The sequence below is a fragment of the Cuculus canorus genome, chromosome Z (assembly GCF_017976375.1).
Source record: "Cuculus canorus isolate bCucCan1 chromosome Z, bCucCan1.pri, whole genome shotgun sequence".
In the NCBI taxonomy this organism is placed as follows: domain Eukaryota; kingdom Metazoa; phylum Chordata; class Aves; order Cuculiformes; family Cuculidae; genus Cuculus; species Cuculus canorus.
In genome coordinates, this window is record NC_071441.1 from 21,832 (window position 1) to 38,460 (window position 16,629).

General features: G+C 47.3%; 1 protein-coding gene across 1 annotated transcript; it reads right to left on the reverse strand.

Moving 5' to 3' along the window:
* Positions 1-13,343: 13,343 nt before the first annotated feature.
* On the reverse strand, positions 13,344-16,122 carry LOC128850395 (dual specificity protein kinase CLK1-like). The gene is made up of 6 exons (XM_054054318.1): positions 15,799-16,122; positions 15,628-15,722; positions 15,408-15,537; positions 15,175-15,257; positions 14,405-14,584; positions 13,344-14,311 (listed from the first exon to the last, which is right to left on the reverse strand). The coding sequence occupies exons 1-6, from the start codon at positions 16,016-16,018 to the stop codon at positions 14,102-14,104; spliced, it is 918 nt and encodes a 305-aa protein (XP_053910293.1). The 5' UTR covers positions 16,019-16,122; the 3' UTR covers positions 13,344-14,101.
* Between the last annotated feature and the right edge of the window lie 507 nt (positions 16,123-16,629).

The following is a 16,629-nucleotide window of genomic DNA, read 5'->3' on the forward strand; positions in this document are numbered from 1 at the left end:
ATTTGGAAAGAATTCCCTGGCAGCTCCCCCAGGGCTGCCCATTGAGAGCTGCTGTGTGGCACAGGGGCACAGGGCATCTCTACATACGCACAGCTCTCCAAGAGCATTACCCAGCAGTATAAGGTACCAGAGCCTTCCTGCAGTCTATGCTAGCAACAGCTCTCCCTTTTGAGCTGTAGACAATCAACTTGTCAACTGTATTTCCCAAAGGAATGGGATGAGCCAAAGGCTGGAGCACCTCCCGTACGCAGACTGGTGGAGAGAGTTTGGGTTGTTCAGCCTGGAGAAGAGAAGGCTCTGGAGAGAACTTAGAGCATCTTCCAGTCCTGAAATGGGCTCCAGGAAAGCTGGGAGGGCCTTTTGGTCAGGGAGTGCTGGGAGATGATGAGAAGAAAGGTTTTGAGCTGAAAGAGGGGAGGTTAAGACTAGATCTTAGGAAGAAATGTTTTCCTGTGACGGTAGGCAGGCAATGGCCCAGGTTGGCCAGAGCAGTCGTGGCTGCCCAGTCCCTGGAGGACAGGATAGATGGGCCTTGGAGCCCCCTGATCCAGTAGGAGGTGTCCCTGCCCATGGAAGGGGTTGGAACTGGATGGACTTGAACCCCTTGAAGCCCAAACTGTTCCATGATTCTGTGACTCTAAAACTGCAGGACATCAGGGACCTCCTCCCTGGGGAGCAGGGCCCTCCTTTCTACCACCCTTTCCAGCCCCACAGAAGCCCTGCAGAAGACAAAGCTGGGAAAGCCAGCTGAGAGTTGAGGGCCTCAAAGTTGTTGGAGGATTTAGAGGGGAAGCAGTAAGAGGAGATGCTGAAGTCCCCTGGTCTGTTAAGCCTGAAGAAGAGGACACTGAGGGGAGACCTCATCACGCTCTGCATCTTCTTCACATGGGGAGGAGGAGGAGCAGGCACTGAGCTCTTCTCTCTGGATATGAGGGCGTGGCAGGAAGATGCCAGGGGGCCAGGGTGGGGGTGGGTGGATTAGACATTGGGGAAAAAGTTCTTCCCCCAGAGAGCAGTGGAGCACTGGAACAGCTCCCCAGGGAAGCAGTCACGGCACCAAGGCTGGTAATAGTCAAGAAGCCCCTGGCCAACACCCTCAGCCACACGGTGTGAATTGTGGGGTTGTCCTGTGCAGGGACAGGAGTTGGACTTGATGGTCTGTGTGGGTCGCTCCCCACTCAGGACATTCCATAATTCAGTACACTTCTCCCAGCCCAACAACGAATACCTCCTTGCTCCTCTCCCGCTGCCCAGGACAGCCCAGCCAAGGGCAGGGTCCACATCCCTCAGCGCTGCCCCAGGCTGGGCTACGGTGGCTGAAGCTGCCCCTCTGATGGACCTACTCTGCCTCGCAGCTCTGCCCTGCCACTCTGGGAACTCATGTTTTTCGTGCCTGAGACACTGGAGGAGCTTTTGAAGGGGCTGTCCCTGCTCCTGCAGGACAAACAGGAGAAGGACCGTGACACTCTCCCAGAGGACTTCTGCATCCTCCTATTGGCTGTGAGTTATCAGGAAAAGCCCAAGTGCCCTTATCCTCAGCTTCTGGTGGAACCAGGAGCTTCACAGTGCCAGGTCACTCACTGCTGCCTTTCTTCCTGGTGCTGGCCTGCAAGGATTGGGAAAATGAGGATATTGCAGCAACGTACAGTATCTGGCAGGGCCTGAGGAACTCGAACCTGGTGATGCTCTCGCTGATGCTCAAAGCCCTTCTGACACTGACGGCGAGAGCCGAGATGGTGAGCAGGGCGTCGGCAAGGGGATCCACATTGTCAAGCAGGGGCTGGGACAGTCCGGGCAGTGGGATTCAAGTGGTGGAGTGACAGCTCCAAATGCCCTCCTTGCCCAGGCAGGGCCTGAGGGCTACCAGGGGAGTTTCCAGGCTTGGAGCTTTCAGCCTGACCACTGTGCCTGGGAAAGTCATGGAACTGGTCCTCCTGGAAGGAGGTTTTCTCATATTCTTTCACAGGTATCTGATAGTGATCACTGATGGTGACAGACTACTCCGCTAAGTATACATTCAGTCTGACGCTACGTGGCTGTTCTTGTAGTGCGACTTTCAAAGTCTTATCAGTTTTCAGTCTTAATTTGAATTAAACACATCTGGAAAAACTACGTTTGGAAAAAAGCCTCAAAAATTCATTCAAAATTGTAATCACCTGTCTCTCAAGACTGTGGTTTCTGAGAAGTAATCTTAGTTCAAACACACTTAATTAAAAGCTTCACAGCTGTTGGGTCAGACAACCTTGTATCTTCACATGAAAAACTGACTAGATGTGACTCGTTGAGTTTCCGTGTAAACTGATTTTGTGCCTTCAGCTCTGCACCTTCTTTCATAGGTTACGGTGGTTCACTGCTACACTGCTCTAGTGTGCTTGCTGAAGGTAAGGTACAAACAAGCACAGCATCCGTGATGATCACACACTAACATTTCACTTATGCCAATACGGAATGTTTGAATGTGAATTGCTAAAACACTTCAGCAACCATAAAGCACAGTGAGCGGCTATTTATCTATGCTTTGGGTTTGTTTCGTTTTAAGAACAGGAAGTAAGAATTGTATTCGTGTTTAAAAAGAAAGATAGTTTTTGTTGCATGGGAAAATCATCCACGTGGAAGCAGAGGCAGTTTTTCTGCTGAATCAGGCCCTAATTTATACCACATTTTATCCAGCAGAAATGCCCTAGTTTTGTGTACTACGTTACCATCTATTTAAAAAAAAATTGGAATCTTTTCACTCCAACAGCTTTCTTTAAAAGACCCTTATAGGCAAGGTTGACCTTTACATTATGCATTTTATTTCATTGTAGGCACTTACATTTATAGTACTGCTTAACATGAACTCACACTGAAGTGTGACCTGACAATCTCTATCTGTATTTATTCGTGCTAAGCTTTCTGCTTAACAACCGTCATGCTACAAGTGTAGAAATAATATTTCCTGCTATTTCAGAAATGAAGGCCATACCAGCCTCATATAAAAGGAAATGTAATTTTTCACGTTTTTCAATTGTGGCACACATTTTAAAATCCTTGCTAGAATCACCTATAATAAAGTGCCAAAACTGGGGGGGGGGGGGTGGGGGGTGTTCCAACTCCTTTTTCTCCCTTTTACGTCAGGCACATAGTTGGCCATTAGCAGCACCCTGCCTACAGGATAAAAATACCAAACACACATACTCAAAACTTAAGTGAGCACTACAGCTGAAAGCAAACAAAAACAAAATAACTAGGCTCAGGCCTGCCTGTGCCCGAGTTTTATTCGTGCATTCTTATCCCATTAGCAAAATAATTTTACCTTTCTGGAGTATGCATTCAAGAAAGGAGCCCAGAGAAATCTATAAGCTATTACACTTCATGTTCTTATTAAATTAGTTCAATAAGAATAACTGCATGAGTCTAGTTTCATGATGAAAGATCTGGTCGATTTCTAATTCAGTTTTATCTGGACACTAATGCCTCAGTTTCTAGCTGGTCATAAGAACACAGTAACTGTAGCTACTGTGCTAATTTCTATATTACACATTTAGACACTCGACTTCCAAAGGTATTGGAAGGCTCAGAACAATAGGTATTGCTATCCCGAAAATACAGCGACTGAAATTTTGAGTGCATTTTTTCTAGTTAAAAGCATCAGTTGCTTATTCCTTAAGCAGATAAACGTAACTTAGAAATACGCAGTTATCAGTACGTGTTCTCTGTTAGCAGGCTTCCATGCTTACAGAAAATGTCCTATTGTACCCTTTAAACAACATCATTTCAACAAGCTGTAAACATACAAATAATTATAAGATAGTTCTTTAAAAAAAGCAATTTAAAGTCTACTTTTGTATACTAGCTGCATGAGATACCGAACATTCATAAGGCATCAAGAGTAATGCCAGTTTAACATATTGAACACAAGCTCAGTAGCTGAGTTGGGGTTCTGAGTGCGTGGTGTTTTGTTTTTTCTCAAGCAACACATTTTAGGTACAAAACGGAGCATTTTCCTGAACCACTTATTCCACTCCCGGTAACAGCTCCTGATAAAGCATACACAGACTAGGGGAAGAGTGGCTAGAAAGCCGCATGGAAGAGAAGGACCTGGGGGTAATGGTTCACAGACGACTGAACATGAGCCAGCAGTGTGCCCAGGTGGCCAAGAAGGCCAACGGCACCTTGGCTTGTATCAGAAACGCTGTGACCAGCAGGTCCAGAGAGGTGATTCTCCCTCTGTACTCGGCACTGGTGAGACCGCACCTTGAATACTGTGTTCAGTTCTGGGCCACTCACCACAAGAAGGGTGTTGAGGCTCTGGAGTGTGTCCAGAGAAGAGCAACAAAGCTGGTGAGGGGGCTGGCGAACAAGTATTACGAGGAGTGGCTGGGAGAGCTGTTGTGGTTCAGCCTGAAGAAGAGGAGGCTGAGGCGAGACCTTCTTACTCTCTACAACTACCTAAAAGGAGGTTGGGGAGAGGAGGGAGCTGGCCTCTTCTCCCAAGTGACAGAGGACAGGGCAAGGGGGAATGGCCTGAAGCTCCGCCGGGGAGGTTCAGGCTGGGTATCAGAAAAAAATTCTTCACGGAAAGAGTCATCGGGTACTGGAACAGGCTGCCCAGGGAGGTGGTCGAGCCACCTTCCGTGGAGGTGTTTAAGGAACAGGTGGATGAAGTGCTTAGGGGCATGGTTTAGGGAGTGTTAGGAATGGTTGGACTCGATGATCCAGTGGGTCCTTTCCAACCTAGTGATTCTATGATTCTATGATTGTTTGGAAATAACTAATGATTGCAGTTACAAAGCGCATAAAGTAAGAACTTTCAGATGTCCACTCTATATGGCAGCATTGTAGCACAGCTGAAATAAAATATTTTAGCACCCACAGTAGGAATTCTGTATTACAAAAAAAAGGACAATGCAATGCACAAACTACCAAAGGAGCAATATTAGCTTTGTGTCTGCACAAGTAGTACAAAATGTTTTGATCCAGGGCTGCTTCTGTCCTTCAATAGCTCCATGCCAGTGATCCTAGACAGCCCAGCTTCTACCTCACAACAATCCTGACCTCCATACTGCTCCCCTCCCACAGTGAATTAACTATTTCAAGAGCTTACGGTACAGTTGGCTTGGGAAAGAGAGAGAAACACCAGGGTGTCGATGAGGGTGGTTATGCAAATCCTTACTGTCAAGGTGTAACACTCATACAAGGATAGGGATTATCTAAGGTAGCTATTATTATATTTGTAAAAATATGTAACTTGATAGAACCAACCTCACCGCTAACAGCAATCCAACCAAAGCACATCAGCTGTATCCAATGAAATCCAGCAATGTCAATTTAATACACTGCAGTACACTGACCGAAAGAAGACATTATATGGACATGAGTGTGGGGTCATTACTATTATTTTGACAGGAGATATACTAATTTCAACCAGTTGCAGAACACCATTGCCCATTTTTGCATTCACGTGCTATCTATAATTATGATAGGTCAAAATGTAGGGTATATAGCTCACCCTTCTGAAACTTGCAGCCTATAGCCTGTCGAGGGAGGTGATTGCCCCACTCCACTCTGCACTGGTACAGCCCCACCTTGTGTACTGCGCGCAGTTTCGTGCGCCACAGTATAAAAAGGATATGAAGCTAGAGGACAGTGTTCAGAGGAGGCCACAAAGTTCATGAAGGGTTTAGAGGGGAAGCTGTACAGGGAGCAACTAAAGTCACTCAGTTCAGCCTGGAGGAGATTGAGGGGAGGTCTCATTATGGGCTACAGCTTCCTCACAAGGCGGGGAGGAGGAGCAAGCGCTGATTGCTTCTCTCTGGTGACCAATTACAGGACCTGAGGGAATGGCAGGAGGATGTGCCAGGGGAGGCTTAGGATGGATGTTAGGAAAAAGGTGGTTCTTCTTTTAAATATCTCAAAGTCTAGTAGGCTTTTAACCTACTGCATCTTAATTTTTCCCCCTCCTATTCCTTTACACAACACGCTTAACAAGTTTTATACAACAGTCACACTCACGCTTAGTGCAGGGGGTTTACCTTTGAAGTGTACACACATTTCCTAATTTTAAAACTTCACTTTGATCACAAACCAAGAAGCATTTGAAGCATTCATCTGTAAAGTATGATAGCAATGCAGGAGAGAAATTGATTGCCTTCTTTTATTACAATCGATGTTATAAAGCCATGACTTCCTAACATACTGGAATTAAGAGTGGTAATTCAGATCTCAGAACTCACACTCTCTGGCTACCAATGTATCTGCTATGCAGACAAGAGGTGCTTCTTAATTAGGTAAAACTTTCAAATATAAATGTTGTATGTCTATAATGAACAAAAAGTTTAAACTATCAGATTTACTAAAATTATCTTAATGCATCCCTAAACATTCTCATCAGGCTACACTTTCAACTGCAATTTTGTGCAGTGCGTGTAGTACAGACCACGTGTGGTAAGTACCAGTTCAAGACCATGGCTTCCTCACAGATACTCAACTCTTCTCCAGAAGAGAGTAGCTGAATGTGTTTATTCCTCATAAAACGTGAGGAGTGCATATCTCCATTAGGAGAAAGCATTTAGCAGTCTAGCAGTCCTTGGAATTGAACTATTAATTCACGTTTCTCTGCTCACAGGACATATATATCTAAAAAGGCCCATCATGCTTATTCCATCAGTTATTCGCTTCTGCTCTCTAACAGCTCAAAAATGAAATAGGCCACTTCCATGCTGACCTAGCTAACTGCTACTGCAAACTGGAAAGGAAGAAACTCAGCAGCACAGATTCAGAACCACCATCAGCTGAGAAACAGAAGTTTGAGCCCTACCTTTCACAGACTCGTAGAACAGTTTGGATTGGAAAGGACCTTTAAAGATCATCTAGTCCAACCCCCCAGCCACGGGCAGGAACATCTCTCACTAGATCACATCGCTCAAAGTCCCGTCGAAGCTGACTATGAACACTTGCAGGGATAGGACATCTGCAACATCTCTGTTCCAGAGTCTCACGACCCTCATCATAAAAAAAGGCTTCCTTATAGCCAATCTAAACCCTCTTCTGTTTAAAACCACTGTCCCTCGTCTTGTTGCTACAGACTCTGGCGAGAAGTCTCTATGCAACTTTGTCACAAGCCCACTTAATAAAATGCAGGGCTGCAATTAGGCCTCCCTGGAGCCTTCTCCACCCTACACAGCTCCATCTCTCTCAGTCTTTCTTCATACCAGAGGTGTTCCAGCCCTCCTTTGAATACACTCTATTAGACCCACGTCTTTCCTGTGCTGGGGGCCCCAGAGCTGGACACAGCGCTCCACGTGGGGTCTTGCAAGAGCAGAGTAGAGGCAGAATCATCTCCCTCAACCTGCTGAACATGCTTCTTTTGATGCAGCTGAGGATGCGACCGGCTTTTTAGGCTGCAAGGCTCAACCCCAAAACAGTTGAGCCACAGCTCTCGCGCTACATGTGTTGTCCATGAAAGTCGATGCTAGCTGAACTTGAGGTGGTGTTGCATAGTGTCCAAAGCAAATTAATTTCCTTCAGCACTTGAGGCAGTAGATGTTTCATGTTCATCTGCTGTTTGAACACTAATGGGTATGTAGATCAATGTGGTTACTAGCATTGCACGTTGATAATGTGGTGACGGACATGCTGCACTTTCCCTAGTTTCAGTTCACATAAATAGATGGGCTTTGGAAAGTGATTTTTAAAACCCCAAAGATGAGCACATACTTGTTGGCTTCAGAAGTACTAACTGTATTTTTCTAAGCAGTTCTGCTGATCCAGTTTGGGTACACAATGTGTAAGAAAAGCTCACGTGCAGAAGGGTGATTTCCTCTAACAGAGCTCTCCTCTGCTCTTCTAGTGCAAATGTCTTACAAGGACACCTGGCTGTTTCTGTTGTGCAGCAGTGTGGTGGAATCAGGGAAAGCGTGTGTGCTTGAAGCACGGCTAAAAGCTTATCATAGAATCATAAAATCATAGAATAGTTTGGGTTGGAAGAGACCTTAAAGATCATCTAGTTCCATCCCCTTGCCATAGGCAGGGACATCCCACTAGATCAGGTTGCCCAAGGCCCCATCCAACCCGGCCTTGAACACCTCCAGGGATGGGGCAGCCACAACTTCCCTGGGCAACCTGTTCCAGTGTCTCACCACTCTCATGGTGAAGAAATTCTTCCTTACGTCTAGCCTAAATCTGCCTCCCTCCAGTTTATAACCTTTTGCCCTTGTCCTATCACTACAAGCCTTTGTGAACAGTCCCTCCCCAGCCTTCTCTTGTAGGCCCCTTTCAGGTACCGGAAGGTTGCTATAAGATCTCCTCAGAGCCTCCTCTTCTCCAGACTGAACAACTCCAACTCTCTCAACCTGTCCTCATGAGGAAGGTGGTCCAGCCCTCTGATCATCTTTGTAGCTCTCCTCTGGACCTGTTCCAACAGTTCCATAGCCTTCTTATGTTGAAGATTCCAGAACTGGACACTATACTCCAGATAAGGTTTCACAAGAGAGGAATAGATGGGCAGAACCGCCTCCCTTGACCTGCTGGCCATGCTTCTTTTGATGCAGGCCAGGATACGGTTGGTCTTCTGGGCTGCGAGCGCACATTGCCAGCTCTTGTCAAGCTTTTCACCAAGCAGCACCCCCAAGTCCTTCTCTGCAGGGCAGCTCTCAATCACGTCACCCCCTATCCTGTAATGAAATTGGGAATTGCCCCAACCCAGCTGTAGGACCTTGCACTTGGCCTTGTTGAACTTCACGAGTTCCCATCTGTTCCAGTCCCTCCAGATGACATCCTGTCCTTCCCGTGTGGCAACATCAGCACTCAGCTTGGTGCCATCTGCAAACTTGCTGAGGGTGCACTCGATCGTGCTCTCAACATCATTGATGAGAATAACTAAAATCTACTAAATCATGTTCACAAGCACCTCATGTACTCACCTTTTCGGGTGATGAAATGAGTATGCATAGATCTGTAGTATAAAAGACGCAGTTTTCTTGCTTGGCATGCATGTTTTTGGAGGATTAATCCTCCACGCATCCAGCACTGCTAATAATAAAGGGAATACCTGCTTAACAATGACTATCCAGTTGTTATCATTATCTCAGAATTATTGCCCAGCCACACCTAGCCTCCCACTTTGGTGAGGAGTGTTAGAAAGCAAGGGGGCTTGGAAACTCCATTCTTTGAATCAGGGGCAATCACTACTTCAGGAAAGTAAGGGAATCCCTGGAGACAGGGCAAGGGAATTCTCCACAGCAGAATGGACAGAATGCTTTCTGGCTCAGTCAGACCAGCTCAGTAGGCTCAGATTTGAGGTGCATCTCAAGAGCAAAGGCACAACCACACGGACACCACAGATGCCAGACCCAGGAGAGCGTTAAGAGAGATACCAAACTTGTACAATCTTCCCCAATACAGCGGTCAAAACCAGTTGAAAACCTGCAGAGTTCACACACAAACACATTTCCATCGGGCATCTGCAAAGCTATGCCTTCTTCCTCCATCCCTCCCTCCCAAACCCAGGTATCTCAGCCACCTGAAGCCAGCAGAGAGGGATGGGAAGGGCTGCACTTCAGGGAACATACTTAGCTTGACTGTCTGGAGGAGCAGTAGTAAAGGCAGGTAATAAAGACATCAAGCAATGTTTGCAGGTGTGGGACCCTATTTCACCCTTGCTTCTGCACAGACTGTGGTGCAGCACTGCCTGCAGGAAGGTGGGGCTGCACTGGAGTTACTGGGGCTCTGTGTGGAAGGAAGATTCGTTTAGGAAAAAAGTTAGGGTGGAGTTCCTAAAAATCTTGTGTGGCACCTGCATTCGTTGGGAGTGCAACTTACTGTGCCTGGGGCTGGCTGGAAATATTCAGGTGTTCCCTTTGGCATTTCCTCAAGAAAATCCTCATTCTCCTTCTGGTTTGAGTTTTTGGGCCACAGTTGTAGAATGTTTTCTGGATTTGAATCTGTAAGCTTGCCTTGAGGCTAAAATCTTACTGGACACTTTCACAATGCCTCTGCTAATAAAGCCAAATTATCGAGGAAAAGCAATCTCTAGCTCCCTCCGTACACCTCTTTATTTCAGTTCAGGCAGGTGGATTTTCTCAATCCAGTTTTGAGCAGTTCTGGTCCATGCTGACATTTAAACCGTCAATTAGAAGGGCTAATGAAACCTTGTCACTTCTGTTCCCCATTAGGTACTGTGGTAGTAGGTAAGACCTGCCAAATGTATAGGCATAAGAAAAACCACAAGCGGTCTGCTTTGCTCATAGGAAATGGGTATTTTTAAAAAAATGCCTGCAAAAAAACTGTAGAAGCAATTTAATGCCTGTGCTCTGACAGTCTAGTTACTTGGACTTTGGTTGCTAAGGTTTGCTTATACAAGCAGAGCTCTGTTATGATTAACGTTATCTGAGGAAGCAGTAAGGAACCATCTAAGAGAGAGAATGAAAGGAGAATGAAGGTTTCTATTTGCGTAGTTATTTTTGAGAAATGTAATTAATTGCTCTCTGTAGCACTGAAAAAAGCTGTGCTTTTATCCTCTTCTTGCCTATATTCCCGCTTCTGGTTTCTGCAGATATTAGCTTGTCCAGGAGTGTTGACAGACATGGCAAACCTTCTAGTGACAGTTATTTACGGTAACCAAGCGGGAAGCCGGTACTTCTGTCCAGAAATCCTTAGGCACTGTGTTCAGGATGCAGCTGTTACCTTACCTATTAGCTTTAATTATCTGTTGGTGTACAGGCTGTCATCTTCATCCCAAATGCCACATGGTCCTTGCGGGAGGACGTGAAAAATAGTCCGTACCTTAACCAGAGTTCAGATACACAAAATTACTACCAGAATTGGGAATGTGGGGGTTCTTTTTTGGCTATAGAAAAGAATGACACACGTACCGCATTGTTCCCACTTAAAAAGAAAGCACTGACCTATTCCTGATGGGCGGGGACGGACACAGCCGTAGGGACTGTTGGGATGTCGGCATCCCCTCGGGCAGGAGAGCGCGTTCCCTGGGCTCAGGAGCGCTCTCTGATGCACTCGAGGAGCGTCCTGGATGGTGCTCAGCTCACCGCGCTCCTTTTCCAGCCGCAGGAGAAGAGCTGGCGAGCGCGAAGCCTCCCGGAGCTGGAGGAAGAGGCTCCCCTCGCTCCCCGCCGGTCGCCTCGCCTCGCTTTCTCCTTCTCCCCCGAAAGCCCCGTCGGTGGCCGTTCTCCAGGGACAGCTCTTTCCCAGCTCGGCCCCCGGAGCCTCCTGCCCGCCGCCCTCCAGCCCGCAGCTCAGCCCCCGGCCTGCAAGGGGCCGCAGCGGGCGCCGCTCCCACTGCCCCCACCTCCGTGCAGTGACAGCGACTGCTCTGTGCGGCGGCCCGACCCGCACGGCGTTGCCGCGATCCGCCCGCAGCGGCGTCACGGAGCGGGGCGAGGGACGGACGCCTGAGCCTGCTCTGGGAACCCTTTGACGGCCTCGGCGGCGGAGCCCGGGGCTCGACTCCGGGCTGCCCCGCACGGATGGGCTGAGGCTCTGCGAGCCCGGGCGGCTCCGAACCCGCACCAGGCTAAAGCCCCGACTGGCTCCAGCGGGCTCTGCGTTAGAGAGGGCTTCGATAGCCTCGAGCTCGATACCAATGGCGAGAGGATTGCGTGTCTGCGGGCGAAAATCAGAGGAGCCCACGAGAAGGCAGCTGCGTGATGGGAGTCTGTCACAGATCGCCCAGCCACGAAGAAGAGGCTGATGAGCTCTTTTACAAACAACGCATCTCAACATTGCCAGCTCTTGTCTTTGTGGTGACTTTAACCTACCGGCTGTCTGCTGGAAGTGCGATACAGCAGAGAGGAAGCAGTCTGGGAGGATCCTGGAGTGTGTGGAAGACAAGTTCCTCACCAGCTGGTGAGGGAGCCGAGGAGGGAAGGCGCCCTCCTGGACCTGCTCTCCGTGAGCAGAGAAGGCCTTGTGGGAGATGTGGCGGTTGGGGGGGGCGCCTGAGGCAAAGCGATTGTGAGATGGTAGAATTCACAGTTCTAGGTGGGGTGGGCAGGGGGGTTAAGCAGAACGGCCAACTTAAAACTTCCAGAGGGAGGTGGGGCCGGCGCGGGGGGTGCAGAAGCTGCTGGGAGATGGTTCTCTGGAGCGCATCCAGAGAAGAGCAACGAAGCTGGTGAAGGGGCCGGAGAACGAGTCCTACGACGAGCGGCTGAGGGAACTGGGGGTGTTTAACCTGGAGAGGAGGAGGCCGAGGGGAGACCTTATTGCTCTCTACAACTACCAGAAAGGAGGCTGTAGAGAGGAGGGTGCTGGCCTCTTCTCCCAGGGGACGGGGGACAGGACAAGGGGGAATGGCCTCAAGCTGTGCCAGGGGAGTTGCAGACTGGATATCAGGAAAAGCTTTTTCACAGAAAGGGTCATGGGGCAATGGCAGAGGCTGCCCAGGGAGGTTCTTGATTCACCATCCCTGGAGGTGTTTAAAAGACGGGTAGACGAGGTGCTCGGGGACATGGTTTAGTGGCAGGTAGGAGTGGTTGGGCTCGATGATCCAAGAGGTCTTTTCCAACCTGGTGATTCTGTGATTCTAAGAGGGCTCTGCCGATCATTGCCGTTGAAAACGTATCAAAATACCCAAATGCTTTGGTTTGGTGCCTCACAGTGCCTTTCCCTGGCTCTTAGTCCTGTTTGCCCATCTGGGCACAATGCACGGGTGGGCTCAAAGGGTTGCGGCCAGTGGGTTTGGTAGGAACATTACACCAACGTACCCCGTCCGCACAAGCACAAGATTCACTAAGAAGAGGTTCAAGAGCTGCAGCTTGAAAGACAATCTGTCAACAATCTGTCAGACAACACTCAAGGCTCTTTTTTCTATCCAGAGTTGACATAAACAAGTCTTCTGCTCTAAAGTCACCTGCTTGCTAGACAGAGATTGATGCGAATGTGCTTAAGCCATTTTCAGCAGAACTGTGGAAGTTGGAGATCTTTTAAAGACGGTATTTCTGACAGAAATTAAGTGTTTAGTAAATTTATCTTAGAGAAGCTTTAAAGACTAGGCTTTTTATTTTTTCACTCATGCTGATAAAAGGTCTTTTTCAGTGCCTTTTTGTGGAAGCGGAGCAGTAAGTAACTACGTGCTCTACAACAAAACCAGAAAACTTGTTTTGCTACCAGCAAACTGAAAAGACACTGGCACCGTTAAGCCCATGGTTTTACATAGAGGCTTAGTCGACTGGACACTCTCAAGTGATAGCATGTTAATGCGGTACCGAAAAAAACCACCCGCTGCAAAGAGACGCTCCAGAGCTTTTCTTGAAACTGGGTTATGTAGCACCTAACAACAGAAAAGCTTCTCTCCTCTCATGAAAAAGTACGTGCCCTTGCGGGAAGAGCAACTGCTTCAACCACGTGTGATGTTCCAAGGTCATACTGTCAGAGAACACTTCTCTCTGCTTCTTCTAATCCAATCAGCAGTCCAGTTCTCTTCTCCCAGGAAAACTGCACCATTTCGTGTCTTAGAGGGGAGCGCATCACTGTTTTCTGACCTAGACCACCCTGCCTCGTGGGCGCTGGTGTCTGCAAGAAGCTGTTCCATAAGAGCATCCTGCAGCTGTCCCCTCTGACTCCTTGCCTCCTCGAGCTGTTGTCTTAAGTCTGTCACCTGCCCCTACTGCTGTATGCCGACAATGACCATAAACAGGAACACTGGTAACCAGAGTACCCCACCAAAAACTAACAATAATAATAATTCCTTATCGCAGCGCAATTTCTTTAATTACTACAGGGATCTTTCTTCCTGTTTAACTTTTTTCTTTCAACAGATAAAGGCCACCCTCACACTTAACAGCAAGGGCTGTGTCTGTCCTCTTACTCAGAAAAGATGCATCAGTCACTCACTAAAGGGTAAACATCAGCCCTAGTCTTTTGGTCTTCCAATGACAGTTATTATAAACCATAATTAAATCAATACCTCCTGGTCCATGGCAGACCTGTAGAGTAGAGGGTGCTCTCGTCCACACAATAAAAGTGTCCTGAGATGTTTTACTGGCAAAACACAACCGGACTCATCACTGTCCTTTTCTTAAATAAATTTTATTCCAACAGATGTATTTGAATTCAGCATCAATAGATAAATACCTAAGATACACAAACAAAAAATAAGCACTTAACATAGTTTACACTTACCAGGCAGACAGAGACGTTTGCCTGCCTCAGATGTAGGAGGCCGTGCCCTTTTCTCCCGCTTCAATGGGAGGAAGAAAGGATGTTCCAGCGCTTCTTCCAGAGTAATGCACGTGGCTGGGTCATACTCCAGCATCTTCCCAATCAGATCAAACAGGTTCTCATGGTCAGAATCGTGGCACGTCATGTATTCCTTCACGAAGAAAACAACAAAACACGGGCTTCCAATCTTAGAATTGCACTTGGAGCTCCTCTGCCCAGAAGCATCTTCCCCCTGCAATCTTACCTTCAGGGGTTTACAGCACCCTGAGACATATTGCCCAGATGCACTGTGTTCATCCCAGGCCAGACGGCCACTACAGAAATACTTCTCCTTCTTTGAAGACACAACTCTCTTTATCATTTGATCTGGCAAAGGGCCCAGTAATCGCTCCATCATTGCCAGGTGTTCTATGTCGTCATCGGTCTGCAGGGAAGTCAAGAGAGATGTTTTTTGTTCCTTGTTCAGAGGAAGTTATCAAGAAGCACACACCAGCCTGACTTCATTTTTGACTGTACCCTGCAAACAATAACCTGAAACTGATCGACGAAAAAATGAGAGGCTCGAGTTCTCTGTTTCGTGAAAGAAGTTATAAGCTACTGGATTTCATTCCCCTTGATCTTGCCTTGGTGTTTTTTCTTCCTCTCTTCTTCAAGTTCCGTTTCAGCAATACTGTCAAGAGGACAGGATTCAATCCTTTGAGTAGTATTTGCTGATGGTGATAGATGAAGCCACATCTGGTATTAAGGTGCCTTGTAGATTCCAAAAGTTAACAGGGCGACCCTTCATTTCAAGACGCTGCCAAAACGTCTACTGAATGTAACTTGTCAAAATCTGCTGCTGAGAATGTTCCTTGTGGCCTACATCTTCCGTTCTCTTCAACTTGGCACCACAGAGAAATGCAGCTTTTCTCGCACAGACCATTGCCTTTAGTCCCCACCTCTCCGTGGCTTATGTTCATCAAGTTGGGAAGCGCTATGCATGCTGCATGCTTTTGCGGGACAAGAGTTGCCTACCTCAAATACTAAGACTCCACGGTAGTATTCCAGGAGAGTACATCCTATGCTCCACACATCGCATGGATGTGACCATCCGAGCTCTGTGAAAAGATTCAGGTTGTTAATGTTTACAGCAGACTACAAACAGCTCAATAGTTCACGCAAGACACCAAGCACTTCTCTAGCTCCATTCAATAGCGCACAAAAACACATAAGTGAAAGATCAGTCAAACAAACAGACTTCTACTGACCTAGGACCACCTCGGGAGATCTGTAAGCTCTGGCGGTCACCGAAGGCCGATGATATTCATGATCATAAGTGGCGCACCCAAAATCCACAAGTTTGATATCTGGTTTTCTCAGTCTGCGTTCCTTACGTTTCTGAAACGAAAGGTGATGGGATGCAAGTGACCGAATAAATGCAGAGGATGGCTGAGGAGGAGGAAGGTGGGAAGGAGGATGGCAACTAACCAGTGTGGGGTTGTACTCTTCTACATAGTCAGAGTTCACATAGACAATATTGTCTGTCTTCAGATCTGTATGTGTCAACTTGTTCATGTGCAAAACTGCAAGAGAACTCGTACAGTTAGCGGGATCTGCAAAGGAACTTTAACAAATAAAGTAAAGAGGAAACACACTTACAGTTGACAGAGGTGCAGATCTGATAAGCCATGTGTCTAATGTCGTCCAGGCTAAATGGCAAGAAGTCGTTGTTGCTCATAAAGTCTAAGGTGCTGAGACCCAGGAGCTCAAAGACAATGCAGACGTGTCCATGGTACTCAAACCATCCCAACATCTGAACACAGTGACTGCAAAAGCAGGAAAACACATGCATTGCAACAGCAAGTTGTGCAGCGCTCATACACACACTGTGTGCACTAGAAGAACACTAGAAGAAGTCTTCGAGCCAAAACACATCACGGTTGGCTTTGTGTGCTTACTAGGCATTGCTGGGGTCTGATGCTTTTAAATCTTCCAGCACTTGTATTTCCTCACGAGCCGCGTCGGAGGTCCAATCAAAATTCTTTGCTATTTTCACTGCAACATGTCTGCCTCCACTAAAAAGAAAGGTTTTAACAGAGATCAGAACAGCTGAGGATTTTCAAGTCAGACTGTTGGGTCATTATCACCCCATCTGCCTTGTTCCTAACACTGGAAACCCTATGGGAAAAGGTCAGACTGACTTCATATAACCCAGAGTCATCTGTGCGCAAACACAACTAAAACTTCATCTTTACATTTTGAAAACACACTCGATCCTTTAAATATCAGTATTATTCTTCAAGGCCCTTTTACCTCCCCTTCGTTTCTATGGATGCTGGGCTAATACTGGAGAAACTTCCCCACTTCGCAGCCTAAGACGACCGTTAATCTAAAATGGCAAGCCGCCTTCAGCCCTCCAATTAGTAAAGATGTCACTGAAGTGTCAAATGCCTTCTGCCGGGACTGGAAAGACAATCTCCTTCCATACTG

Bases quoted from the DNA above. Each gene is read 5' to 3' on its own strand.
- LOC128850395 (XM_054054318.1), bottom strand. From the start codon at position 16,018: ATGAGCGCTGCACAACTTGCTGTTGCAATGCATGTGTTTTCCTGCTTT. The intron at 15,723-15,798 runs GTAAGTGTGTTT...GTTCTCTTGCAG, and splicing joins GATCTGCACCTCTGTCAACT to TTTTGCACATGAACAAGTTG. The intron at 15,538-15,627 runs GTTAGTTGCCAT...CTTTCGTTTCAG, and splicing joins AAGAGTACAACCCCACACTG to AAACGTAAGGAACGCAGACT.